This window comes from Thalassophryne amazonica, chromosome 8, assembly GCF_902500255.1.
Source record: "Thalassophryne amazonica chromosome 8, fThaAma1.1, whole genome shotgun sequence".
Lineage (NCBI taxonomy): Eukaryota > Metazoa > Chordata > Actinopteri > Batrachoidiformes > Batrachoididae > Thalassophryne > Thalassophryne amazonica.
The window spans coordinates 10,887,773-10,915,335 of record NC_047110.1 but is presented as its reverse complement, the minus strand read 5'-3'; the positions used below and the strand labels follow the sequence as shown (position 1 = coordinate 10,915,335).

The window sequence follows — 27,563 nt, the reverse complement described above, 5'->3', positions numbered from 1 at the left end:
AGCTGGGGGAGGTGTGTGTGGATCGGGAGGTCTAGGCAGCTTTGCTTGAGCTGCTGCCCCCACGACCCGACTCCGGATAAAGCGGAAGAAAATGGATGGATGGATGGATAATGTGTCATTTTGTCACCCATAAACATAATAAAGTGAATAATAATAACAAATGTTTGCATGACGGTAACACACTCACCAATGGCAGAAACATCCAGCAGAGTAAAAAAAAAATCCCCCGCCTCTTACTTTGGTAAATCCGCTTATTAAGCTCGAAGTTTGCCCTTCTCAGGGTTTTGAATGCTACAGCCTGCACTTTTCACAGTTGTGTATGGTTAAAACCCGTAATGTACTGTGCACACCCGGAACCCATAGATATTGCATTGAAAGCCCTGTTTTGTAAAAAAATTAAAATTTTACATGAGTCTGTGAGATGTGTGGAGCGATTTTCAACCTGACTGAAATCGCACCAGAATGGGCGGGACCTGACTGGGCAGTGACATTCAGAGGCAGATCAAATGGTCTGGAACACTCATATCCACTGTAACGGGTAGACTCAGACAGGGAGAGGGAAAAATCCCTCCTTTTCCTGTTTGGCAGTGCGTCGCCCAAATCACTCTTATGAACAAGCCGCCCACAGTCGTGACTGCCATCACCTTCTCCATTACAGTGTGGCACAGAAACTGCACTGTGCAGGAGAGGAAAGTGTTGCAAACTGCACATTACATCTCTGGAGCAACCTTCCCCTCTCTACGGGACACTTACAGGAGTTTCACACCGGGCCTGCTTCAAGTTGCATATGCTGCGTATCTAATAACGCAGTAATTTATATTTCTTCTTGTGCGGGTCTGCTATCTGATTTCTGTTATAGTTTACCATTCTTCCTGTGACCACGGAGCTGCAGCTGGCGTTTGCCCGTCCATGAGTGGACGTGGAGATGAGTAGTTATCCTGGATGTGGACATGTCCTGTCTCTGGCAATCAGTCTGTGAGCAGGGCTTAAAACGGGGACTTTATTTAACAAGGACTTTATTTAACACAATCGTGAGCTTATTTGAGGAGGTGAGCGTGACGAGCTGCAGCCAGGCTGTAATGACCCTTTTTTTTCTTTAATTGTTCACATGTTCTCTTTGAGTGGTATAGTTTTACTGCATTGTGTACACGGTATAAAAAGTTTGACAACAATCCTGCATGATTTATGGCTCGGCAACAATGGAGCACAGCAAGAATCATAAATTGGCGTCGGGTAACATTATATTGTGTGGGTGTGGCATCCAGTCACGTTAAGTATCATTAAGTTGCCTCAACTTGCGAGAAAACTACTTCCTTTCTGTGTCCTGTGCTTGACGCAGAAAGAAATTAAACGTTTCATTTTTGGAATCCGTTTCGTGTCATCCTTTGCGTCCCTCATGGTATTGTGGCGTTAGGCTGCATCACCTCGGCACTAGGTTGCATCAACTTAGAGTCGTCATGACGCCACATGACGCTTCTCGAAGCAGGCCTGGTGTGAAAGGGGCTGTAGGGCCACAAGGATGTCCCAAAACATGAAGACAACACAGCGTCATCACACTGCTTCCCTGTGGGAGGCACTGCAGGAGTGTGAAATCACCAACATTAGACTCCTGAATAATGTTAAAAGTTAAACCCAACCCAAACTTTGATCTTCATACTGACTGCTGCTGAATGTTATTAGGCATATTAACTTTTTATTTGTGCTCTTTTTTTTTTTACTTTTTTACTTTTTTACTTATTTATTCTTAATATTGTCTTGTATATGTGAAGGGGATCAAGCAAAGTAAGAATTTCATTGCATGGTTTTAACATGCATTTTTACTCTGTATATGACGGTAAATAAGTCCCTTCGGCTGCTCCCTTGTTTGCACTTGAGGTTGCCACAGCAAATCCAAGGTGGATCTGCATGTTGAATTGGCACAGGTTTTACGCCAGATGCCCTTCCTGACGCAACTCCACATTACGTGGAGAAATGTGGCAGTGGTGGGATTTGAACCTGGAACCTTCTGAACTGAAACCAAGAGTATTAACCACTTGGCCACCACCCCTGCCTATGACGGTAAACTTCTTGAATCTTGACTTTCTTTTGATGCTTTCACATATGACAATTAATGACAGCACATACCCTTAATGAAGTTTTTATACTGTGTGTTCATTGGAAGGTAACCCCTCAGTTTTAACTTGATTTTACCAACTTTGAGCATTACAAAGTTGCAGCACATCATTGCACAACACTGGTTTGTACTGTAGCTCAACAAAAAGGTCAGTTTTTAAGAGGGCTAATCATTTTGACACTGGTAGTTTTTGGTTTTTGTGATTTTTTTTTTCTGTGTGCAAAGTAAAATAATGTAAGCATATAAAACTAGGATGTTTAGAAATGCTGTGTTGAAAATTACTTGCTCTGTTTAAACAAAAGCACTTGGGCAAATTTTGAAGAAAATGTCAAATTCTGCTACTGGACACTAGGTGCTTTACCATCAGAAGTGGAAAACTTCGGATTCAGAAAGTAGAAGTTCAACCTCATATATGTTCCATCTTCCTAATAGACCAGCTGATTGTCATTAGTTCAACTCTTCAGGCAGGTAGATGAGATAATTATCGAGATCACTTGTTTTAGGTGCACAGGTAGAAGCAGTACATGGTAGGACTTTTACTTTCTGAAGCTGGAGTTTTCCACCTCTGTTTACCATATGTTTTGTGCCTTGGTACTTTTCTCATTCTACTTAACATCTCAACAGGGTCGTGAAGTCATTCTGTTTGTGGCCTGGCAGGGGTTCTTGTTGGCCTGGCGCTCTACCAAGCCTGTAAGGGAAACATTGGTTTTGAATTCTTTCACAGTCACTTCATGGATTTTGGTTAACTTTACACAGTGGTTGCACACCATGTGAAAATGTGCAAAAAAAATTCCAGTCTGGCACATTCATGCAATTGACAAATACATTTACAGAGACTGGCCACTTTAATTCAATTTCAGTTTCAGTTTATTTTCATTTATATAGCGCCAAATCACAATAAAGTTCCCTCAAGGTGCTTCACAGAAGTAAGGTCTAACCTTACCAACCCCCAGAGCAAGCCCAGAGGTGACAGTGGTAAAGAAAAACTCCCTCTGATGATTTGAGGAAGAAACCTCAAGCAGACCAGACTCAGGGGTGACCCTCTGCTTGGGCCATGCTACTGATTTACAAAAACAAATATACTGAGGTTATAATTGAAGTGTTTCATCACAAGATATTTGAGCAGCTTAATGAACAAGTGATAAATGCACTTGCTTTCAAAGCAGAAGTTTCCCGGTTCCATAGTACCTGTACCCATTCTCCATGTAATGTGGCGTTGCATTAGGAAGGGCAAACTTGTCAAGTCAACATGCAGATCCACATCTAGTCCACTGTGGTGACCCTGAGAAACAGGAACAGAAAGAACTTACTATTTTCATTACAAAATATTTGCTGCTGTGTAATGCATTCACATAGCTAATATGGCCGAGGGGGAGGTGTCACCTTGTGAGCGTGTCCACAGATCTTGAGTTATTGTTGTTATCATAATATTCAAGCAGAATTTTAGCAGGCTTATGGTGTACTTTTAAGGATACATTCATGGGAACAAGTACTGTTCCTTCACCATCAGCTTTAGCCCTCTGGTTGAGGAATCGAACCTCTGGGCACAAGGCACTTTCTCTAACACTTACAAGGACAGTGTGTCTGTAAATTGTAGATGCACTGTCAATTACAGTTGAGGGTGTAAATTGATAGGACTGTAAGGACCACTCATCTGTGGGTGTATTCCTCAGTGGTCATTGTTTCTGCAGACGTTGTGTGATTTGATTGTTAACATCTATAATGTTGGGTGTCTTGTGTGCCCTTGTGTCTTTGGAAGTAAAACAGTAAAGATGTGATAATCATCACAGTAGGCATGGAGTATAATAGCATAATTAACAAGGCTGTTCCTACTTATCTTTTACAGCTGACTTCATTCATGGTTACTCTGTGTTTTAAAATAACTGCTTTCTTAATTAAGCCCCTCTTCTTTTCTTGTGGGCTATTAGCCACTATTCATAGGCTTCCTAGATATGGAACTCAGCTTTTCATTCAAAACAAAACATTCATGATGACGTTGACAGTGGGTATCAGACCAAGCGCCAGCCTGTGATTTCTGCAGCTAACGTGCGCTCTCCACAGCACCTTACCACAGCCTTTACATTCCCAAATGATCAACCGATTTTAATCCCATAGAATTAAATGGCAGCATGGTGGCTTAGTGGTTAGCTCTGTTGCTTCACAGCCAGAAGGTCATTGGTTTGATTCCCACCTGTGGAGTTTGCATGTTCTCCCCGTGTTTGTGTGGGTTTCCTCCATGTGCTCCGGTTTCCTCCCACATTTAAAGACATGCAGGTTAGGTGAATTGGAAACTTTATAATTGTCCAGGTCTCCCATGCAAAAGAGATCTCGATCTTAATGGCCACAGAGCTCCATGGCCACCAAGAGAGGACTTGGATTCTTTGCTGGTCCCACATCCATATCTCCGGAGGCAGTGAGCGAAGGGAGAGTTCTGCGTGTGTCTGTTTATAATCTTCTCGCCCAGAAGAAAAAAGAGAATATTTACACAGGAGAGAAAGTAAGAAAATGTTAATACCTGTTTGAGAAAAGTGTATAAAGTGTGTAGTCAGGGGTTTTACAGCCTTAAAACATCTATAATAATTGCAAAAAATAGCGCTGACTACTTCGCGGATTTCGCAGGAGGACCTGGTCAATGACCTGAAGAGAAGTGGGACCACAGTCACAAAGATTACATTAGTAACACATGATGCTGTCATGGTTTAAAATCCTGCAAGGCAGCAAGGTCCCCCTGCTCAAGCCAGCACATGTCCAGGCCCGTTTGAAGTTCACCAGTGACCATCTGGATGATCCAGAGGAGGCATGGGAGAAGGCCATGTGGTCAGATGAGACCAGAATAGAGCTTTTTGGAATCAGTTCCACTTACCATGTTTAGAGGATGAGAACAACCCCAAGAAAACCATCCCAACCGTGAAGCATGGGGGTGGAAACATCATACTCTGGGGGTGCTCTTCTGCAAAGGGGACAGGACGACTGCACCATATTGAAGGGAGGATGGATGGGGTCATGTATTGTGAGATTTGGGCAAACAACCTCCTTCCCTCAGTAAGAGCATTGAAGATGGGTCATGGCTGGGTCTTCCAGCATGACAATGACCCCAAACACAGCCAGGGCAACTAAGGAGGGGCTCTGTAAGAAGCATTTCAAGGTCCTGGAGTGGTCTGGCCAGTCTCCAGACCTGAACTCAATACAAAATCTTTGGAGGGAGCTGAAACTCCAAACCTGAAAGATTTGGAGAAGATCTGTATGGAGGAGTGGACCAAAATCCCTGCTGCAGTGTGTGCAAACCTGTTGAAAAACTACAGGAAACGTTTGACCTCTGAAATTGCAAACAAAGGCTACTGTACCAAATATTAACATTGATTTTCACTGGTGTTGAAATACTTATTTGCAGCAGTAACATACAAATAAATTATTCAAAAATCATACATTGTGATTTCCGGATTTTTTTTTTTTTTTTTTTTTATAGATTATGTCTCTCACAGTGGACATGCACCTAAGATGAAAATTTCAACCCCTCCATGATTTCTAAGTGGGAGAACTTGCAAAATCGCAGGGTGTTCAAATACTTATTTTCCTCACTGTATATGTACGTACGTATGTGTGTGTGTGTGTGTCTGTGTGTGTGTGTGTGTCTGTGTGTGTATATATATTCTGTAAGACAAAATTACAGAAAAACAGCAGTTTATACAGCAAAATAGTGCATAAAATGGGAGAAAAAAGCATAAGTTGAAGCTTATATGTGTCATCACAGAGGTAAAAGCAAGGTTCTGGGGATGACTTTAGTGTCTCAGTTATTAGGAGCCAGTTGGACCTGTAACACATCTGTTTCAGACTACAATGAGTCCACCCAAACCCAGAGAGTTGTTCAGAAATGAGGGTAAAATACAATTTCTCTGTCTCTTTCCTCTCCCCTCTCTCTCCTCCAGATCTTTGAGTGGTGGTATTTTAGGAAATATGGTACCTCCTTTATAGAGCAAGTATCTGTGAGCCACCTGCGCCCTCTGCTGGGTGGAGTGGACAACAACTCTCCCAGCAATTCCAACACCAGCAATGGGGAAACTGACTCCAACCGGCAAAGTGTGTCTGGTAAGAGCTGGTCACGGCAATTTAATCAAATGTTCAGATGTTGAAGGCAGAATACAGTCAGGTACAACCCCTAACCAGAAAAAGTTCGAATGTATGGAAAATTTAACCCCCAGTACATTTACAGTGCATCCAGAAAGTATTCACAGCCCTTCACTTTTTCCACATTTTATGTTACAGCCTTATTCCAAAATAGAGTAATTGTTTTTTTCTCCACAAAATTCTCCTCACAACACCCCATAATGACAACATGAAAATTATTATTTTTTTTATTGTTTTTGCAAATTTATTGCTCAAAATAAAAAACTAAGAAATCACATGTACATAGGTATTCATACTGTTCACTCAATACGTTGTTGATGCACCTTTAGCAGCAGGCCTTCTTGAATATGATGCTACAAGCTTTGTGCATCTATCTTTGGGCAGTTTAGCCCATTCCTCTTTATAGCATCTCTCAAGCCCATCAATTTGGATCGGGAGCATTTTCAGATCTCTCAAGAGATGTTGAATCGGATTCAGGTCTGCGCCACTCTAGGACCTTCAAACAGTTGTCCTGAAGCCACTCCTTTGATATCTTAGCTGTGTGCTGGGTCATTGTCCTGCTGAAAGATGAACCCACAAGAACTGTGGAGCAGGCTTTCATCCAGGATGTCTCTGTACATTGCTCTATTCATCTTTCCTTCAGTCCTGACTAGTCTCCCAGTTACTGCTGCTGAAAAATATCCCCAAAGCATGATCAGAATCCAAATTGAATTTATTGCCAAGTATGCTTGCACATATAAGGAATTTGATCTGGTTTTATTGGTGCATAAACAATAAGAAAAAGAAAAGAAAAGAAGTAAAAGAGTCAAATAGGCAATACTGTATTCACTGTTAAATAAATATAATGTCGTGGAGTGGGACAGTGCAAAAACAGGTGATTGAGTACAGGTGTACCGTACCTTTCAGTGTAGGGATGACCAATCTCTACTTTGTGGTCGTGGGGGTGGGCAGGGTAAGTGAGGTTCTCTGGCATTATTTATTAGTCTAGCTGTGGATGGAAAGAAGCTGTTTTTGTGTCTTCAAGTATTGGTCCTGATGGACCTCAGCCTCTTGCTACTACCATGCTTCACTGTAGGGATGGTGCCTGGTTTCCTCCAAACATGACGTCTGGCATTCACTCCAAAGAGTTGAATCTCTCTCATCAGACCAGAGAATTTTGTTTCTCATGGTCTGAAAGTCCTTCAGGTGCCTTTTGGCAAACTTCAGGTGGGCTGCCATGTTCCTTTTACGAAGGAGTGGCTTCTGTCTGGCCACTCTTGCCTGATTGGTGGATTGCTGCAGAGATGGTTGTCCTTTTGGAAGGTTCTCCTCTCTCCACAGAGGAATGCTGGAGCTCTGACAGAGTGACCATTGGGTTTTTGGTCACCTCCCTGATAAAGGTCCTTCTCCTCTGATCTCTCACTGTATTTCCGTGATTAATAGCTCGGCTGTTTATTTTTTCAAACTGTGTGTGGACCCGGTGCCGAAACGAGGCAGCTTGTATTCAAGGCAGGTGAGTACTGACAAAATGCGGGTTTCTGCCTGCTCTATAATTTATAACTTTCACACATATCCCTGGGTGTGGCAAACCAAAAACAACCACTTCTCACTTGACGTTCTCAATATCTTATAATGGGATGGTAAGCAATCAATGTAGTGCTATATCAAAACGATACCAGTGCGCCACCTACTGTTATTCCTCTGCAACTGACACCATGGCATGCTGTTTCATTGTCGTGGGCTAAGGTACCACTTTGCAGAACAAAGAATGACTTGATCACATGTACACCTTTTTAATGCACAGATAAGATTAAGATTAGATTTGTGTCATCACACCGGAACATAAAAATTTTACAAAGAAAAAAAGTTGGCCAGGAGCAAATGGATAGATTTTTAGTGTGTAACTCTACCAGTGAGAAGACAGAGTTTGGGACAACCAAAAAAAGAAGAAAGTAGAGGACGAGCTTCATTTGCTCCTCTCCACAGTGCATCCCCACATCAGCTGCCTGTGCGCGTCAAAGACCCAGACTCATTACTCACACTAAACAAGAGGTGAGACTAAATATGTATACAAGTTCAATTAATATTATTTATGTTAAAATGTGTAACTTATGGGCAGCACAGTTGCTTAGTGGTTAGCACTGTTGCCTCACAGCGAGAAGGTCATGGGTTCAATTCCCACCTGTGGCCTTTCTGTGTGGACTTTGCATGTTCTCCCCATGTTTGCGTGGGTTTCCTCCGGGTGCTCCACTTTCCTCCCACATCCAAAGACATGCAGGTTAGGTGGATTGGAATCTTTAAGTTGTCCGTAGGTGTGCGAGTGGGTGTGACTGTGTTTGTTTGTCTGTATGTGGCCCTGTAACAGACTGGCGTCCTGTCCAGGGTGTACCCCGCCTCGCGCTCTATGACTGCTGGGATAGGCTCCAGCTCCCCGCAACCCTTAATTGGACTAAGTGGTTGAAAATGAGTGTGTGTGTGTGTGTGTGTGTGTGTGTGTGTGTGTGTGTGTGTGTGTGTGTGTGTGTGTGTGTGTGTTAGTTATGTCAAAGATCTTTAAATGTTTAAAAAAAACAATGTTTAAAATATGACAAAAGGTAAAATAGAAGAATAGAAAGTTTTTTAAAACCATGTTTGAAATGTTTAAAAAGGGTGTAAAATGTGTGAAAGAATAGAAAGTTCTTTAAAAATAGACATAGACACTTCCTTAAAACACATAAATACATTTAAAATGTGTTTAACGTGTAAAAGAATAAAAAGAAACACATGAAGATGTTGAAATTGTGTTTGTTTGTTCTCTGGGGGGGCTCACTCTCCCACACTTTGAAAATCCTGGTCTAGTGGTTAAGCATTGGGCTTCATGTCCTCTGTTCAAAACCCAACCAGACCAGAAAATCACTTGGGCAAGGTCCTTAATCCCCAAGTTGCTCCTGGTGTGTATTGAGCACCTTGCATGGCGTGAGGCATAACTATAAAGCACTTTGAGCTTCTGATGCTGATGGAAAATTGCTATATGAATGCAGTCCATTTACCATTTATTAGAGGTGGCAAATTACAGTACCATCTGAAGCTATAATGTCTGAAATCTTGTAGATCTTCTCGGGGGCATATGTGACCCCCGCACAAGTTTGGATTATACTTGCCACACGGATCGGGTGATCCTTGCAAAATTCTGTGAACAAATGCAGGACAAATAGATTGACAAATTCATGGTGGGAAGGTTTTTTTTTCTAATTACATTTAGAAAAATGGTGCACAAAAATATGGATTAAGAAAAAAACACACAGCTGAAAACACCCAAGAATTGCTAAGAACCAAAAAATCATATTGAACATCTGTGGAAGGAGCTGAAACATGCAGTCTAGAGAAGGCACCCTTCAAACCTGAGACAGCTGGAGATGTTTGCTCACGGGGTATCAGCCAAAATACGTGTTGAAAGGTGCAGAAGTGCCATTCAGACTTACAGGAATCACTTGATTGCAGTCATACTCGAAAGGTTGTTAAGGGTGCCATCATATTTGTCTTGGCCAGTTTCATTAGTTGTTTTTTTTTAATGATTGTCAAACCACAGTTCTAAATGTCTGGTTTTCATTACTTAATTTTCAGTAATTTTTATTTATTACTTTTGTCAGTTTTGAGTTATTTCAGTGACCGTTGTGTTTTGTTTTGTTTTTTTAACAGAAGGGTACCAACAATTTCATCCATGTGTGTAACTCTATAACTGTGAAATTTCTGGTGCTATGCATCAGGAAATTGACAAAGGGCCCAAAACAGACCCTTGATGCTTTCCATACGTCAGATCAGATCAGATCTGAAAGCATGAACTGGTGCCTTGTGTCACAGTATCCAACACGTTGGAACGGCCCTGGGACCTGATTTTCAACCCTCGCAAGAACACCCTTAAATATGTGTTGTTCAGAGAAAGCTGGAAGAAGAAAATATAGTACAGCATTATTTATAACCAAAGCAGAGAAGAGCATAATGGATAAATAAGTATTGCATAGGGTTTTTCATGTGCTGGTGTGCACCTACATCAACTTGTTACAGCACATCTTCTGTACTCCTTAAAGGACTTTTACTGCAACAAAATTATGGAGATAATTTGAGTGCGATGATTACATGAAACCTCATTAAGCACATACAAAACTCAGGCCATGGCTTACTTTACATATATATTATTTCATGCGAGAAATGAGGTGCTAAGTATACTAAGAAGTGCTGCGTTCTTCATAAACTTACTTTGCAAACAAATGTTTGGAATGAATGACATTGATTTGTTCCTGCCCATCTTGCATCTCATTCATTACATTCACTTGACTTTTAATTTTATTTAAGTCAGGTTTGTTTTCTATGTGTGCTTAAGTCCGCCTCCAGCTTCTATTAGCACTTGACTTCTGCTTTCACTGAAGAACAAGGATCCCAGCTACACACGGCTCACACACAAGTTCTTGTTCACCTGCTCACGATGAGTCAGTATCGTCAGAAGGTGTGAGTCCACCGCTCTGTCTTCTGCAGTCAGTTGACCAGTTTTCTTGTTTCTTCATTAAGTGGCAGAGTGGTTAGTGACAGACCTGGCAGTGTCCATTTATCAATGAACACTGCCGGGTCTGTCACTGTCACACACTCTGCTTTTCATTCACCAACTCTCATTCCTTTTTGTTGTGGGTGTACAACCCCTGGCAAAAAATTATGGAATCACCGGCCTCGGAGGATGTTCATTCAGTTGTTTAATTTTGTAGAAAAAAAGCAGATCACAGACATGACACAAAACTAAAGTCATTTCAAATGGCAACTTTCTGGCTTTAAGAAACACTATAAGAAATCAAGAAAAAAAATTGTGGCAGTCAGTAACAGTTACTTTTTTAGACCAAGCAGAGGGAAAAAAATATGGAGTCACTCAATTCTGAGGAATAAATTATGGAATCACCCTGTAAATTTTCATCCCCAAAACTAACACCTGCATCAAATCAGATCTGCTCGTTAGTCTGCATCTAAAAAGGAGTGATCACACCTTGGAGAGCTGTTGCACCAAGTGGACTGACATGAATCATGGCTCCAACACGAGAGATATCAATTGAAACAAAGGAGAGGATTATCAAACTCTTAAAAGAGAGTAAATCATCACGCAATGTTGCAAAAGATGTTGGTTATTCACAGTCAGCTGTGTCTAAACTCTGGACCAAATACAAACATGGGAAGGTTGTTTAAGGCAAACATACTGGTAGACCAAGGAAGACATCAAAGCATTAAGACAGAAAACTTAAAGCAATATGTCTCAAAAATCGAAAATGCACAACAAAAAAAATGAGGAACGAATGGGAGGAAACTGGAGTCAACGTCTGTGACCGAACTGTAAGAAACCGCCTAAAGGAAATGGGATTTACATACAGAAAAGCTAAACGAAAGCCATCATTAACACCTAAACAGAAAAAAACAAGGTTACAATGGGCTAAGGAAAAGCAATCGTGGACTGTGGATGACTGGATGAAAGTCATATTCAGTGATGAATCTCGAATCTGCATTGGGCAAGGTGATGATGCTGGAACTTTTGTTTGGTGCCGTTCCAATGAGATTTATAAAAATGACTGCCTGAAGAGAACATGTAAATTTCCACAGTCATTGATGATATGGGGCTGCATGTCAGGTAAAGGCACTGGGGAGATGGCTGTCATTACATCATCAATAAATGCACAAGTTTACGTTGATATTTTGGACACTTTTCTTATCCCATCAATTGAAAGGATGTTTGGGGATGCTGAAATCATTTTTCAAGATGATAATGCATCTTGCCATAGAGCAAAAACTGTGAAAACATTCCTTGCAAAAAGACACATAGGGTCAATGTCATGGCCTGCAAATAGTCCGGATCTTATTCCAATTGAAAATCTTTGGTGGAAGTTGAAGAAAATGGTCCATGACAAGGCTCCAACCTGCAAAGCTGATTTGGCAACAGCAATCAGAGAAAGTTGGAGCCAGATTGATGAAGAGTACCGTTTGTCACTCATTAAGTCCATGCCTCAGAGAGTGCAAGCTGTTATAAAAGCCAGAGGTGGTGCAACAAAACACTAGTGATGTGTTGGAGCGTTCTTTTGTTTTTCATGATTCCATAATTTTTTCCTCAGAATTGAGTGATTCCATATTTTTTTTTCCCTCTGCTTGGTCTAAAAAAGTAACCGTTACTGACTGCCACAATTTTTTTTCCTGATTTCTTATAGTGTTTCTTAAAGCCAGAAAGTTGCCATTTGAAATGACTTTAGTTTTGTGTCATGTCTGTGATCTGCTTTTTTTCTACAAAATTAAACAACTGAATGAACATCCTCCGAGGCCGGTGATTCCATAATTTTTGCCAGGGGTTGTAGTTATGATTCAGTCTCTGGCTTATGAAAGGATAGTGGTTAAACAAACGACCTGACTGGCATTCAAGGCATAAATGTGGGGAGCTACCAAGTACTGGATGTGGTAAGCTGTAAAAGTGAGCAGATATGCACCAGTCAACAGACCATCAAGACTGCTCACTTGTAGCAGCTCAGAATTAAAAATTGGGCTGTATTCATCAGGAAATACGAATGCTGCGTTTACACATAACGATGACAAGTCACGAATGCCACGAAGTACACATTCTTGGCTGTTGATCATGAATGTGATGATTCGGGGCAGAGGCTTCAGGAGTCCTCAGGAACTGCTGCAACCTGTTACCACACGTTACGATTAATGGCACGTGTTGCTGGAGAATTATCAGGAACCATTACGCACGGTCAAGAATAATGTTCTGTGTTGTTGCATGCTATTGTGCGTAACAGTGCATCGTTAAGTTCTGTCACGTTGTGAACGAGGTGAATTGTCTCCACACACACACCCATATTCATCCAACCGAATTCAGATCGCTCCAGTTTTTCAAAAGAACTTTGTGACTGCATCCATAGTTGGGCTCTGTGCCATGGAGTGGCGCAGAGAGGAGGAGACGGACAGAGCCAGATGTGTGGCTTCATACGGCTCTCGTCTCGCGCATTTTCCCAAACATCAGGCACATGCAGCAGATGGAACACCTGCAGGAGAGCGCTGAAGAGCACTGAAATGAGACTTTTAGTCGACTTGGTGTCAGCAGCCAAACTGAATGTGGTGCAGCAGGGTGTAATTGTGCGCACGCTTCTTCCTCCACCGGACTGGAGGAGATGCAGAGATGTCTGGCTGCACGTGAGTCTCCTCTCGCTCCTCTGGTTCATCTGGCTCAGACTTGTTCTCCCGCTCATTGGTTACAACAGCAGGTGGAACACCTGCAGGAGCGTCCTGAGGAGCTTCAGCAGGAACTGTAGAACGACACTTGGCTGACTTCGCATCAGTGTTCCTCTTCGGCATCCTGCATCAAACTGAATGCTGTGGAGCCGAGTTTAAATGTGCGCACGTGACAGAAAACTGATTCGTCGTGGCGCGCAGTGAAATGTGACGCCGCGTTACAAGTCGTGTCAAAACTTGGCAGTTTCCGTGTCACTTCATAATAACGTGTGACAGTTTGGGCTCCAAGAACCATCACAGGAACCACTACGAACGTTGTCACGTTCTATTAAGGATCACTACTCATCAAGATGGATCAACACACTCAGTTGCGACCTCCACCACGTGAGACGAATTGAGGGTGGTGTGTGACATTTGTGGAAGATTTTTTGACAGGCAAAAACATGCTCCACGAATATCAAGAATATCACGCACCAACACGCACTATTAAGAAATCTATTCAGATGCGTTAAGTCGCATTAAGAATGTCAGGAATGTGTCACGAATGACAGAAAAATGACATTCGTAACGCGTCTTGCTCATGTGTAAACGCACCTTAAACACTGAACGTGTGAGCCCATTCTTTAATTACATCAGAATGGCTTGAACAAACACTACTTTTGTGCTTTTTTCCCCATGAAAAATCAGGCAGAATATTCTGGGTTATTTTTTGACTGTGAGGAACGAGACCAGTGTCACACAAGGTTCTGGCTACAGATTTAACAATCTGCATATATTGCATTAAAAACAGCTTCCGTTTTTGGTGCTAACCTTCAACACTCACTGGAAGACAGGGTGTTACGTAGAACATGTGAAAGTGGTGTTGTGTGACTGAGCAGGGGATGTCCAGGGGCATGCCCCTCTGGGAAACATTTTAAAAATTGAACAACTTTTGTGGGTCCCCTGATGCAGTCTTGGCATGACAAGCAGTTGGGAGAAGTTCTTACAGTCAGAGCGTTTTTAATGGTCATTTTCTGAAATAGTAATCAGACAACTGAAGTCAGGATCTCAAACTTGGATATAGCTCAGGTGAAGCTATAGGAAAAGTTTGTCTTCTGAAGTGCGAAGTCCTACACTATTAGCATAGCTGAGGGGGACTTGGTGGTCCAAGGTAGCAAGGCTCAGCCGGAGCCCAGCCTCGATCCTGATGCTGCAGCTGAATGCTTTGTGTCCATTATTGTCACATTAATGTCCAATGAAATTCTGGTGGGCAATAATGTGGGGCTCCATGTTACTTTGGGTCATTGGGCTTCAGTCCAATCAAGTCCGTGTATTAATTTGCCCCGGGTTCTGGTATGAAGTAGATCCAAATATTGTTATACAGATCCTGCATGTTTTACTGTTTCAAAGCTGTGATGCAGCTTTTTACTTAATATTTTAATAAACTCAGTGAGATTTGTTATGAATGAATGCAATTATTTTATTACCAGTTTCGTTCGTTTGTCATCCACAGCCGTGTGCTGCATTACACTCAAACCATCAGAGCATGTTCACGTGCTTGTAGTAAATTTAAAAAAAAATTAAATCTGTGATTTCAAACATTTCATTTTTCTGATGATTGCTCTCTCATCTTCATCCGCTTATCCAGGATCGGGTTGCAGGGACAACAGCTCCAGCAGGGGGCCCCAGATTTCCCTTTCCCGGGCCACATGAGCCACTTCTGACTGGGGGATCCTGAGGTGTTCCCAACCTAGTGTGGAGATATAATCTCTCCACCTTGTCCTGGGTCAAGGTGGAGAGATAGATAAATGTGGCAACTTGTGACTGTTTTCTGAGAGCACCTGTAGGACTGTTTGGTCACAGATCGAACGGTCCCCCTTAAAAATCGGTCCGCCCTACCTTCACTGCACATGCCTCATTGGCCGTGGTTCACCGATTATCATATCATTTCTGCTTCAAACTGCACTCCAGTCATCATCTGTCTCAGCGACAGATATCTGAAGGTTTTGTACAACAATCATTTCCTCATGAATTCAGCATTATTTCATCATAAAAGATGGAGGAAGCGATCAAAAATGGCCTTGTTTTTGCTTAAAACCGACTTTAGAATGATTTAAGAGGTTTTACCTTGTCATCTGATGGTTAATAATCCCATTAATCCATTTGATTGCTTTGGGTGAAGAGACTCTGTCTCAGAGAAGCTGCTGAGCTCTGAAATAACATGCGCAGTGGAGGCAGGGCGGACTGTTCGGCCTGCGACACTGGGTTTGAAAGCTTTTTCCCTGTCAGCTGTGCTCTGAGGTCAGTAAGCCGATCATACAGTTGAGCTCTTTGAAGTGTGCTGATTGTGGTCTTCCTCAAGTTTCCCCTTGATGCTTATTGCTGGTGTTTTTCTTTCTCTGTGTCCTTCCTTCAGAATGCAAAGTGTGGAGAAATCCGCTGAACTTGTTTCGTGGTGCTGAATACAACCGGTGAGTGGCAGCAGCTGATTTATTGTCATCTAAATCCCTCTGCTGGGTGGATTCACTTTACCTTCAGGATTACTGCAGCTCTCACCTTCCCAGTCTTGTTTTTCCCTCACCGTACTTTCTTTGTATCAATTTCTTATTTGTCCTCATTTGTTTGATATGCTTGTCTTTCCTTCCTCTCTTCACTCACTATTTTTTTATTTTCTACATTTTCCCCATTCTCTGTAATCTATTTTTCCTCCACACTCTTTATTCCACACCATTCGTGTCTTTTTGTTATTGCGTTGATACTGACATGCTGATCTCACCTCCTTTGTAATCCAGTTTGATCTTGTGTAAGGCCAGTTTTCTCTGTTTCCTTGTGTATTTCAAAAGTGGCAACAGAAAGAGTCCCATGAAGATGTTTTAAGCCCAATTATCAGCATTCATTTTTATTCTTATAACAATGATTCAGTCCTCTTGAATTATTTCTTTGTTCATACTGAATATGTGGGGTTTAATGTGCATCTGCTGAATGTGGATTCAAGATCTGCGGAAGCCATTCAGATCACAGTAATGGCTCCTGCTCTCTTTTATAGGAATTGTCCTAGTACAGGGTACATGAACATTATAAACACTATCTAACATAAAAGTAAGCTCTTTTGTCCATCCATTCCTGTATTTAAGCCCTGCAACACATTCCAAAAAATGTTTGGAGGCTAAACCCAGTCACAACCCACCGCACGTGTGTTGGACATGCACGTGTTTCAGGGAGTAAATTTTTGTTAGAGTATCAGTGTGGTACTTGTTGTCATATACAGTGTGCATGGCTGTCTTGTACCAGGTGTGGAGAATATTGTGCCATCAGCCCATGCCAAGCGTATGTCTGATGCACATGATCTTTGTGTGTGTGTGTGTGGTACTTGTCGAGTGCGTGTGACTTGCATATTACCGTCCCTGTAAGCCAGGAGTACGAGCCGCCCCTGTGACGCAGGTGGTCTGTATGACAAAATCACTTGCATTGTATATAAAATGAAGCCCAACACCAGCTCTGCTGGCTCACGTTCTGACGTCGGTGTTACAGTATTAGCACAGCCAATATTGCTTTGTGCTTCTCCTCAGCTTCTGTCATCTGCCTGTGGAGGTTCAAGACCCTCAGACGTTGCAGCGGTATGGCGACAGCCATTGGTGCTGTCTGCCATGATGCTGGACACACCCTACATTTTTGTCATGGTTTTATGCCTGAAAATCATTCAATGTTACAACCATAAAGATAGCTTGTGTGGACATAATGCATCCTTTTGATATGAGCCTTGAGGCTGCACCGCTGTCCAAGGGACTGAAAGAGCGAAAATGGCCACTGTGGGTCTGTGCTGCATTATTCACCTTATTCAGGAAGTCAGGGTGGGCGGCTCCATTTTGTCAAGCAACTTTTTGCCACTCCATCGATGATTAGCTATGTGGGAACGCAGCATTAATTGTTCAGTTCGTGGGTGCCACAACAACTGGAAGAAGAGGAAACTATCGCTTTCAGGACGATGTCTTGAACATGGAAAGGAGAGATCTGAGTGCTGTGGACGAGAATTTAACTTGTTCCCTCCTCCATCGAAAGATGAGGATCTCCGGTGCTGGTTAAAGGTGTTGAATTTGAAAAATCCACCCAAACCTCCATATGTCTGTTCCTTTCATTTCATGGAGAAAAAACACACACCACTTCACAGGGCTGTGAAAACTTCACTTCAAAATTTCATCATGGGGAGGCGGGGCGGGGTGTTAGTGATGTACTCTTTAATGAATGAATGAATTTATTTGGCACACAAACTCAACAATAATTATGAAGATCACTGAGTTTTTAAAATGCTTATCGCAAAGCGTTCTCTTTTTTTATGACATCGTGTAAGTTTTATAAGTCCGTGGACACTGATCTGTATCAATCAATCAATCAATTTCTTTTTTTTATATAGCGCCAAATCACAACAAACAGTTGCCCCAAGGCGCCTTATATTGTAAGGCAAGGCCATACAATAATTATGTAAAACCCCAACGGTCAAAATGACCCCCTGTGAGCAAGCACTTGGCTACAGTGGGAAGGAAAAACTCCCTTTTAACAGGAAGAAACCTCCAGCAGAACCAGGCTCAGGGAGGGGCAGTCTTCTGCTGGGACTGGTTGGGGCTGCGGGAGAGAACCAGGAAAAAGACATGCTGTGGAGGGGAGCAGAGATCGATCACTAATGATTAAACGCAGAGTGGTGCATACAGAGCAAAAGAGAAAGAAACGTCGTGGGAACCCCCCAGCAATCTACGTCTATAGCAGCATAACTAAGGGATGGTTCAGGGTCACCTGATCCAGCCCTAACTATAAGCTTTAGCAAAAAGGAAAGTTTTAAGCCTAATCTTAAAAGTAGAGAGGGTGTCTGTCTCCCTGATCTGAATTGGGAGCTGGTTCCACAGGAGAGGAGCCTGAAAGCTGAAGGCTCTGCCTCCCATTCTACTCTTACAAACCCTAGGAACTACAAGTAAGCCTGCAGTCTGAGAGCGAAGCGCTCTATTGGGGTGATATGGTACTACGAGGTCCCTAAGATAAGATGGGACCTGATTATTCAAAACCTTATAAGAAGAAGAATTTTAAATTCTATTCTAGAGTTAACAGGAAGCCAATGAAGAGAGGCCAATATGGGTGAGATATGCTCTCTCCTTCTAGTCCCCGTTAGTACTCTAGCTGCAGCATTTTGAATTAACTGAAGGCTTGTTAGGGAACTTTTAGGACAACCTGATAATAATGAATTACAATAGTCCAGCCTAGAGGAAATAAATGCATGAATTAGTTTTTCAGCATCACTCTGAGACAAGACCTTTCTGATTTTAGAGATATTGCGTAAATGCAAAAAAGCAGTCCTACATATTTGTTTAATATGCGCTTTGAATGACATATCCTGATCAAAAATGACTCCAAGATTTCTCACAGTATTACTAGAGGTCAGGGTAATGCCATCCAGAGTAAGGATCTGATTAGACACCATGTTTCTAAGATTTGTGGGGCCAAGTACAATAACTTCAGTTTTATCTGAGTTTAAAAGCAGGAAATTAGAGGTCATCCATGTCTTTATGTCTGTAAGACAATCCTGCAGTTTAGCTAATTGGTGTGTGTCCTCTGGCTTCATGGATAGATAAAGCTGGGTATCATCTGCGTAACAATGAAAATTTAAACAATACCATCTAATAATACTGCCTAAGGGAAGCATGTATAAAGTGAATAAAATTGGTCCTAGCACAGAACCTTGTGGAACTCCATAATTAACTTTAGTCTGTGAAGAAGATTCCCCATTTACATGAACAAATTGTAATCTATTAGACAAATATGATTCAAACCACCGCAGCACAGTGCCTTTAATACCTATGGCATGCTCTAATCTCTGTAATAAAATTTTATGGTCAACAGTATCAAAAGCAGCACTGAGGTCTAACAGAACAAGCACAGAGATGAGTCCACTGTCCGAGGCCATAAGATCATTTGTAACCTTCACTAATGCTGTTTCTGTACTATGATGAATTCTAAAACCTGACTGAAACTCTTCAAATAGACCATTCCTCTGCAGATGATCAGTTAGCTGTTTTACAACTACCCTTTCAAGAATTTTTGAGAGAAAAGGAAGGTTGGAGATTGGGCTATAATTAGCTAAGATAGCTGGGTCAAGTGATGGCTTTTTAAGTAATGGTTTAATTACTGCCACCTTAAAAGCCTGTGGTACATAGCCAACTAACAAAGATAGATTGATCATATTTAAGATCGAAGCATTAAATAATGGTAGGGCTTCCTTGAGCAGCCTGGTAGGAATGGGGTCTAATAAACATGTTGATGGTTTGGATGAAGTAACTAATGAAAATAACTCAGACAGAACAATCGGAGAGAAAGAGTCTAACCAAATACCGGCATCACTGAAAGCAGCCAAAGATAACGATACATCTTTGGGATGGTTATGAGTAATTTTTTCTCTAATAGTTAAAATTTTGTTAGCAAAGAAAGTCATGAAGTCATTACTAGTTAAAGTTAATGGAATACTCAGCTCAATAGAGCTCTGACTCTATTTATATCACAGATACAAATCAGTTTCCTCGGATCCGCTGAGTTTCGCGGAGGAAAAATGCCACTCAGAGCGTAGCTGTTAACGACAGTTGTCGTAAAGCAGGACTGGTTGGTTGCTGCGGCGACGCTGTGTGGCTCCTGTGCGACGCCACAGCTAAACTTAGTATGTGGACATCCCAAACTTTTAGAGCTTTCAAGTTTTTAAAAGAAGAATTGTGCAGCATGTCTGTGTCACGGACCGATGTCGCACAGAGAGAAGATGGTGAGAAAGAAAGAAGAATCCGTGGAATTGTCGTTGGCTTCATCAACACACCTGAAAGGTAAAAGAAACGGGAAAAGTGAACTGTGCTATCAGGAAACACAGTAAGAATTTTTATCTCCCTGGAAAAGAAACATTCTGCTGTTCAAACAGGATTTTAGACAAGATTATGTGACTTTTTTCACTAATTTAGACTTTCTTTCATTGTAAAAAAAAAAAAGACATTGTTGCTTTGAATGGATTTAGGCTGCATGAAGTTACACAAGAATATAACTGACTTTTTACTATAAGGTATGTTATTAATATTTTACCATAATTTTCCAAATATTCTACAAGTTTTAGCTGTGGTTTTTGAAGTCTTCATAAATTTCATGTAGTTTAATTGTTCTGAGCTAATGCATAATTTGGTTTACAATTAAAAGGAAAATCATTCCAGGTCCTACTTCCACGTTATATTCTGTTATTTCAACATCATCATTGACAGGTCAAATAAAAGGTTGAATATAGGATCATTTAAATATCCACTAATTTTGAGATTTGTTCTTCCAGGAGATGCTGAAAAAGTATCATTTTCTGGGGCCCCACAGGGCCCTAGACCCCGGCTCCTGGGGTCTAGGGCTTTAAGGACCCCTTTAAGGACGCTCGGCGTGCCGCGCTCCGAGCTGCGACGATGCGGCACAAGCCACCGGACCATTTCTAAATGGATGGCTCTGTGGATACAAGACCGTTGTGTGCTCTTTCTCTGGTTATCACAAGAGCTGGACATCAGCCATCATATGCTGTATGCGTTTTGTTTTTTTTGTTTTTTTTGCAGAATCCTTAGAATTTGCATGCGCATGTCAAGAAACCACCAGGGGGCAGTCTGCGACCTTTGAGCGGATGCCATCCCCTCAAAGTGATGTTAATCAGTGAAATCACTTGGAGTTGGTGGTTGCAAAGAAAACCTGCACCCTCTCACCCTCAGTTGAATACCCCTGTTCTAAAGTGATGAACACATGCGACACACATCTCACACATTGTTTTGCTACCCTCCCCACCCCCGATTGCCCGTAGCTCCATGTACAGTGGGTTGTGAGCAGTGGTGGGCACAGCTAACCAAAAAGTTAGCTTTGACAACCGCTAATCCGCTAACTGAAAAGTTAGCAGATCAATAAAGTCTTGTCTTATCTTATCTTATCTTAAATAAATACCTTTTTCGATGGCTCCAAATACGTTCTCCACCTCATAAAGTGCACGAGAAAAGCAGCAGCTGGAGCGCTCCTCTGTGGTTTTGGAAGTGATTAGAGGCGTTTTCAACAGCAAACTCGCAGAGAAAATGATTAATCCGCTACAAAATAATTATTTTATATACGTGTCCAGCGCACAATGCGTGGCAGCCAGTGGAACAAAGCACGGCATCCAGCTGGGAACACAGCGGGTGGGATTGTCACAACGATCTGCAAGTGCACTGATCAAAGTCATGCAAGTGTCAGGGCACCTTTACAAGACATTTTGCCATTGAGGACACCACGCAATGAAGCGCTTCATGTTATCTTGTCCCATTCTTCTTGCTAATATGTCTTAAGTTGTTCAACAGTACGGGGTCGTCTTTGTTGTATTTTTTCCTTTTTTCCTTTCATGATTCTCCACACATTCACTGTTGGGTCAGATCAGCAAGGCAGACATGCCAGTCTAGTATCTGTACCCTTTTCTCCACAGCCATGTCTTTATGCATGTAGAATGTGTTTTTAAGCTGTCTTGTTGAAAAATGCATGAGTGTCCCTCGAAAAAATGCCATTTTGAAGGCAACATATGTTGTTCTGAAATCTCAGTATCCCTTTCTGTATGAATGGTGTCATCATGTAAATGTAATTTACCTTTGCCAAGGACAGGCCTGTCACTTAGCTGCAGATCCATGAAAATGCATGGCTTTATGCAACGATTGAGCCAAAGCTCGAGCAAATAATTGATCACAGCCACGTATGAATTGACTCAAGTGCAGTGAGCACAGGAATTCCGCTGCCTCACCCACAGTCCGTGCAGACTTTTCAAAATTTTCAAAAAAGAAAACAACAGTCTGCATTCTATTTGAATTTTTAGCTTAACCTGTGGCTGCATCAAAATATCGGCGCAAATATGTGTAGATATTTTCAGATCATACCAGCACATTAAATAATTGACACCTTTTACTGGACTTTCTATGATTGGAAAAGAAGTCACAGGCATTTCAGAAACTGAAAATATCATATTTGAATTTGAATTTATTTATTTTTATTCAGCGACAGAAATAGCAGCAGCAGCATCAGCAGCAACTGCAGCAACTACAACAGCAACAGAGTCTGTAATTTATAAGACACATCAAAAAACACAAAAAATTTAAACATATAAAACAGACTCAAATAACAAACAAATAACCCAACAATGCAACTGAAAGGGTGTGGGCAGAAGCAGAAGCTTATAAACGCCCACCCCGTACATCATACAATATTTAAATGCAAACACAATCACACACAATACAAATGTAGCACTATTAACAAACCAAAATACAAAGGCAAAAAAGAAACAAATATATTATTCACCATTATTATAACCAGAAATTATTAATTTTTTATAACACTTCTTAAAACAGGCCAATGAACCACATAATTTAATTTCCACAGGACATTCATTCCAAATCTTCACCCCTCTAACTGAAGCACAAAACCCCTTAACATTAGTACGTACAGGAGGCTTCTTAAATACCATACAACCACGTAATCTATATCCCAATTCCCTACTCTTAAACAAGTTCTGGACATAAAAGGGCAAAGCCTGGTTATTAGCTTTGTACAAAGTTTGTATCAGAATATAATCCACTAAATCCCTAAATTTCAATAAATTTAAATTCCTAAACATGGAATGTGTTGACTCAAAATGATGTATATTACCAATAATTCTGATGGCACGTTTTTGTAGAAGAAATACAGGATTAGTGTTAGATTTATAGGTATTACCCCAAAGTTCAATACAATATATCATATATGGTACAATTAAAGCATGATATAATGTAAGTAACCCAACCTGGGACAATATGTCCCGAACCCTATACATAATAGCAATAGATTTGGACATTTTTAACTTTATATAATTTATATGGGGTTTCCAACAAAGTCTATTATCAGTTATAACACCTAAGACTTTATACTCAGATACTGTCTGTATTTTGATATTATTGATAGTAACATTTTTACATTTGGACATAAATTTATTTCCAAAAATCATGCATTTAGTTTTTCCAAGATGAAGTGACAATTTATTAGCGTTAAACCAAGCCATAAATTTCCCCAGTTCATCTTCCATAATGTCCAAAAGCTGTTCAAGATTATCCCCGCTACAAAACACAGTCGTATCATCAGCAAAAAGAATGCACCTCAATACCCGTGAAACCAAACAAATATCATTTATATATAAAATAAATAACAAAGGACCTAACACCGAACCTTGAGGCACCCCACACGTGATTTCCCTGAATTCAGAATCAATGCTATTATATTGAACATACTGATACCAACCATGTAAATAACTATCAATCCAATCATATGCTAAACCTCTGATTCCATATTTCACCAATTTATTTTTCAGAATTTCATAATTAACAGTATCAAACGCTTTCTGCAAATCGAAAAAACACCTACAGTATATTGCTTATTATCAACTGCAGTCGCAATATTTTCCACAAAATCCATCAGTGCATGTGAAGTAGTCCTAGATTTTCTAAACCCATATTGCTCTTCACACAATATCTCATACTTAAGTAAATAATTATTTAACCTTTTAACAAAAATTTTCTCCAATATTTTTGAAAATTGAGGTAAAAGTGAAATAGGTCTATAATTAGAAAAAATATGTTTGTCACCAGACTTAAATAAAGGAATTACTTTGGCTATTTTCATTCGTGAAGGGAATTTACCTAAACTTAAGGATTTATTACAAATGTAAGTAAAAGGTTTTACAATACAATCAACAATTTTTTTCAAAAGAGCCATATCCAAATTATTAAAATCCGTAGATTTCTTACTTTTTGAGTTCTGCACCAAATCAATAATTTCTTTTTCATTCGTTGCACCAACAAACATTGACACATTTTTATTAAATATTATCTTATTTGCAATGAATTTATCACTCATTGGATCAATCTTAGTATCAAGATTTCTACCTACATTAACAAAATATTCATTAAAATGATCAGCAATCATCACATTATCATCTATCACAGTATTATTAAAAAGAAAATAAGAAGGATAATCTCTACCTTTTTTATTCTTTTTAATTATATCATTTAATATATTCCATGTATTTTTTTATATTATTCTTGCTTTTAACAAGTAACTCACCGTAATATTCTTTCTTACTAGATCTCATAATATGAATTAATTTGTTCTTATACATTTTATATTTACTTTCAGCTTCATTTGTTCTCAATTTAATGAATTGCTTATACAATCGATTCTTCTTTTTACATGCCCTCTGAAGACCCTTAGACATCCATGGTTTATTACTAAATCTATTATTATCTAACTTATTTACAAGAGGACAATGTTTATCATATAACTTAGAAATAATAGAAATAAACCCATCATAAGATTCATCAACATCCTCAACATAAACATTATTCCAATTCTGACAGAATAAATCCTCCCTAAAATTATCAACAGTCCTTGGTGTTACATTCCTACTCCTTCTATTGCAATCCTTTTGGAGCACTCGATCTTGAGATGCAAGGACAGTAAATACAGGCAGATGATCACTAATATCATTTAACAATATTCCCGCATTAAGATTACAAGTTATAACATTAGTTAAAATATTATCAATAAGGGTTGCAGTATTCGAAGTTATTCTACTTGGATGAATGATGGTCAGAAATAATCCCATGCAATATAACGAATTAATAAATGAAATAGTTTGTGAATGATTATGAGGATTTAAAAAATCAATATTAAAGTCACCGCAGATAAATAAATGAGAATTCTTATTTATTTTATTATACATATTCATAATTACTTCTTCAAAATTATCAATATTTGCTCCAGGAGCTCTGTATATACAACTAACAATCCTATTATTTGAATTTATAGATGTGATCTTAACTGTAACACATTCCATGATATTATCAATTGTAAATGACATATTATAAACCAATTCACAGTCATAATCAGACCTAACATATAATGCCACACCACCCCTATTGGGTTCCAAGAACCCACTTTCTGTTCTATATTTTTGCTGAACACGAACAGAGCTCCATGTGACATCAATCTGGATTATACCTGATGGTTATTTTCATAAATATATCTATGATAAAATGTTTGACGGGGTGCAGCTGAGGCCTTTATCAGCTACAAGTGCGTCAAAAAAATGTAAAAAGCGCGCACAACACAAACAAAAACCCAAATTAAATGCACACGGTCAAAAAATGACATCCCAAATAAATTCATCACATAACCATTACAGAAGATAAACAGAGTGGAATAAAACAGCTGAGATGCAGCCCTACACAGACTGCAGATGGAGCCAGCTGTGTGCTGCCAAAACTCCCCGGAATGCACCGTTTTATGCTGTTTTTTTGTTGTTGTTGTTTGTTTTATTATTTTTAAGTTTCAGCGCTCTGTTGCTTTGCTCCCTCGCCCAGTCCACTTTTTGTTTTTTGTTTATTTTTTAAGTGCTGAAGACATGGCTGCAGAGGCACTGATACAATACCATGACACACCCTGATATTTGGACTTGTTGCTGATAGTAGTCTGGATGGATGATACCGACCCTGTGCCTTGTATATATGTTCTATGGCCACAGGGGATGCATATTGTTCATTGCAAAAGTTTATACAATAGGTTAGGTTAAAAAAAAATTTGTCCCAGTTAACTACACCAAGACCTGGAGAAACTGCATTTCGTTCTGCCTGTAAGGGTCGATTTACAATAAAAGTGAGTCTGAGTCTTTTTGTCTTATATCTGGAGCGCACTGCTTTCATTTCTTTAAAACAAAAAATATCTGGAATACTAATGCATCTGACCAAAATACATACAGATGCTTTATTTGTCATTGCAACAAAGTACAATGAAAGGTAAGGTACAAGACTTTCAGTGCAAATGTAAACCTGACTAAACCACATGCAGACTTTAAAGTTCTGGAGAAGAAAAGAAAAATAAACATAAAATTGCATCCACAGGCGTCTGGGACGGACCATCACACAGATGATCATAAGGCTTCTTTTTTGCATAGTAAAATTTTAAGTGTCATTTGTTCATATAATTCTGTATTGTAGTGTTTGACAAAGCTTTCCTAGAGTAATCCTTTACGCATGTGGTTATATAAGATATTGATGAATGACTGTTCTTAATAAAGTGGGATTTGAGTGATCAGAATGATGGCGCTCAGCTTAGGCTTGCACCCTTGCTCTTCATGCACTGAAATTTCTCCTGATATCTTGAATCTTTTAATGATATTATGCACTGCAGAGGATATGGAAATCCCTTCCAGTTATTCTTTGAGGAACACTGTTTTTCAACTTTTACACAGTTTTCTCACAATTTTATGTATTCATTTTTATTCATTTGAATTTGCCATACTGTACCAGGTTTTTTTTTTTTTTGGCTGGAGAGGGATGTTGTTGAGTTGTACATCAGATTTAAATCAATTATCCCTCTTTACCCTTTCATATGGGATTAGTTTGCATGGGGAGGTGAGATAATGTAATTACTACCAGAGTTCCTCAGTTATTTTTGTCCCCTTTTAATGCACCATTTCAGTCATCTTTGCTGACTGTGCACTCCTATGTAAGTAAGGATTCTGTCAATTTTTATCTTCTGTAAAATGGTTATACAACCCCCCTCCCCCAGTGTAATTTTGAAAAAATACTTTATGAAGTCCGACTCTTGTTTTTGACAAGAAAAAAGATTTTATTTCAAAATTATGCCCCAAAAAAATCATATTCAAATATAAAAAATAGCTAGACTGCATTAAGCCATAATATAATAAACAGTGCTGCAATAACAAAGAAACACTGGCCAGTCTTAGTTCCTCAGATCAGATCAGTCTGTATGTTTTCCACAAACAGGCTTTTCTGCAGATGCAGGACTTTTCCAATGGGTGAATCCCTCACAGTTCTTCAGAAATTCCCATGAAGGGATGAGGAAAGCAACTCTGGAAATGTGAAGAAACTCAGCAACTCCTTGTGAGAGTCCAAGCACCTGGGACCCTCACAAGGAGTTGTTACATAATGTGTGTGACCTTCGCAGGATGAGCTACTGGGCAACTTGGTCTGAGAGCATGAATGGAAGAAGTAAGCCACACATGACATGGTGTGATTATCTCTCTTGATGCAGTTTG

The 27,563-nt window shown here is 40.1% G+C and overlaps 1 protein-coding gene across 1 annotated transcript in view; it reads left to right on the top strand.

The window, feature by feature from the left end:
• The window catches only part of LOC117515253 (suppressor of tumorigenicity 7 protein homolog), a 126,570-nt gene that overhangs the window by 28,576 nt on the left and 70,431 nt on the right, over positions 1 to 27,563 (top strand). The window contains exons 2-3 of the mRNA XM_034175734.1: positions 6,040 to 6,199; positions 15,843 to 15,897. Coding sequence (XP_034031625.1) covers positions 6,040 to 6,199; positions 15,843 to 15,897 — 215 coding nt within the window. The remainder of the gene's footprint in view (positions 1 to 6,039; positions 6,200 to 15,842; positions 15,898 to 27,563) is intronic.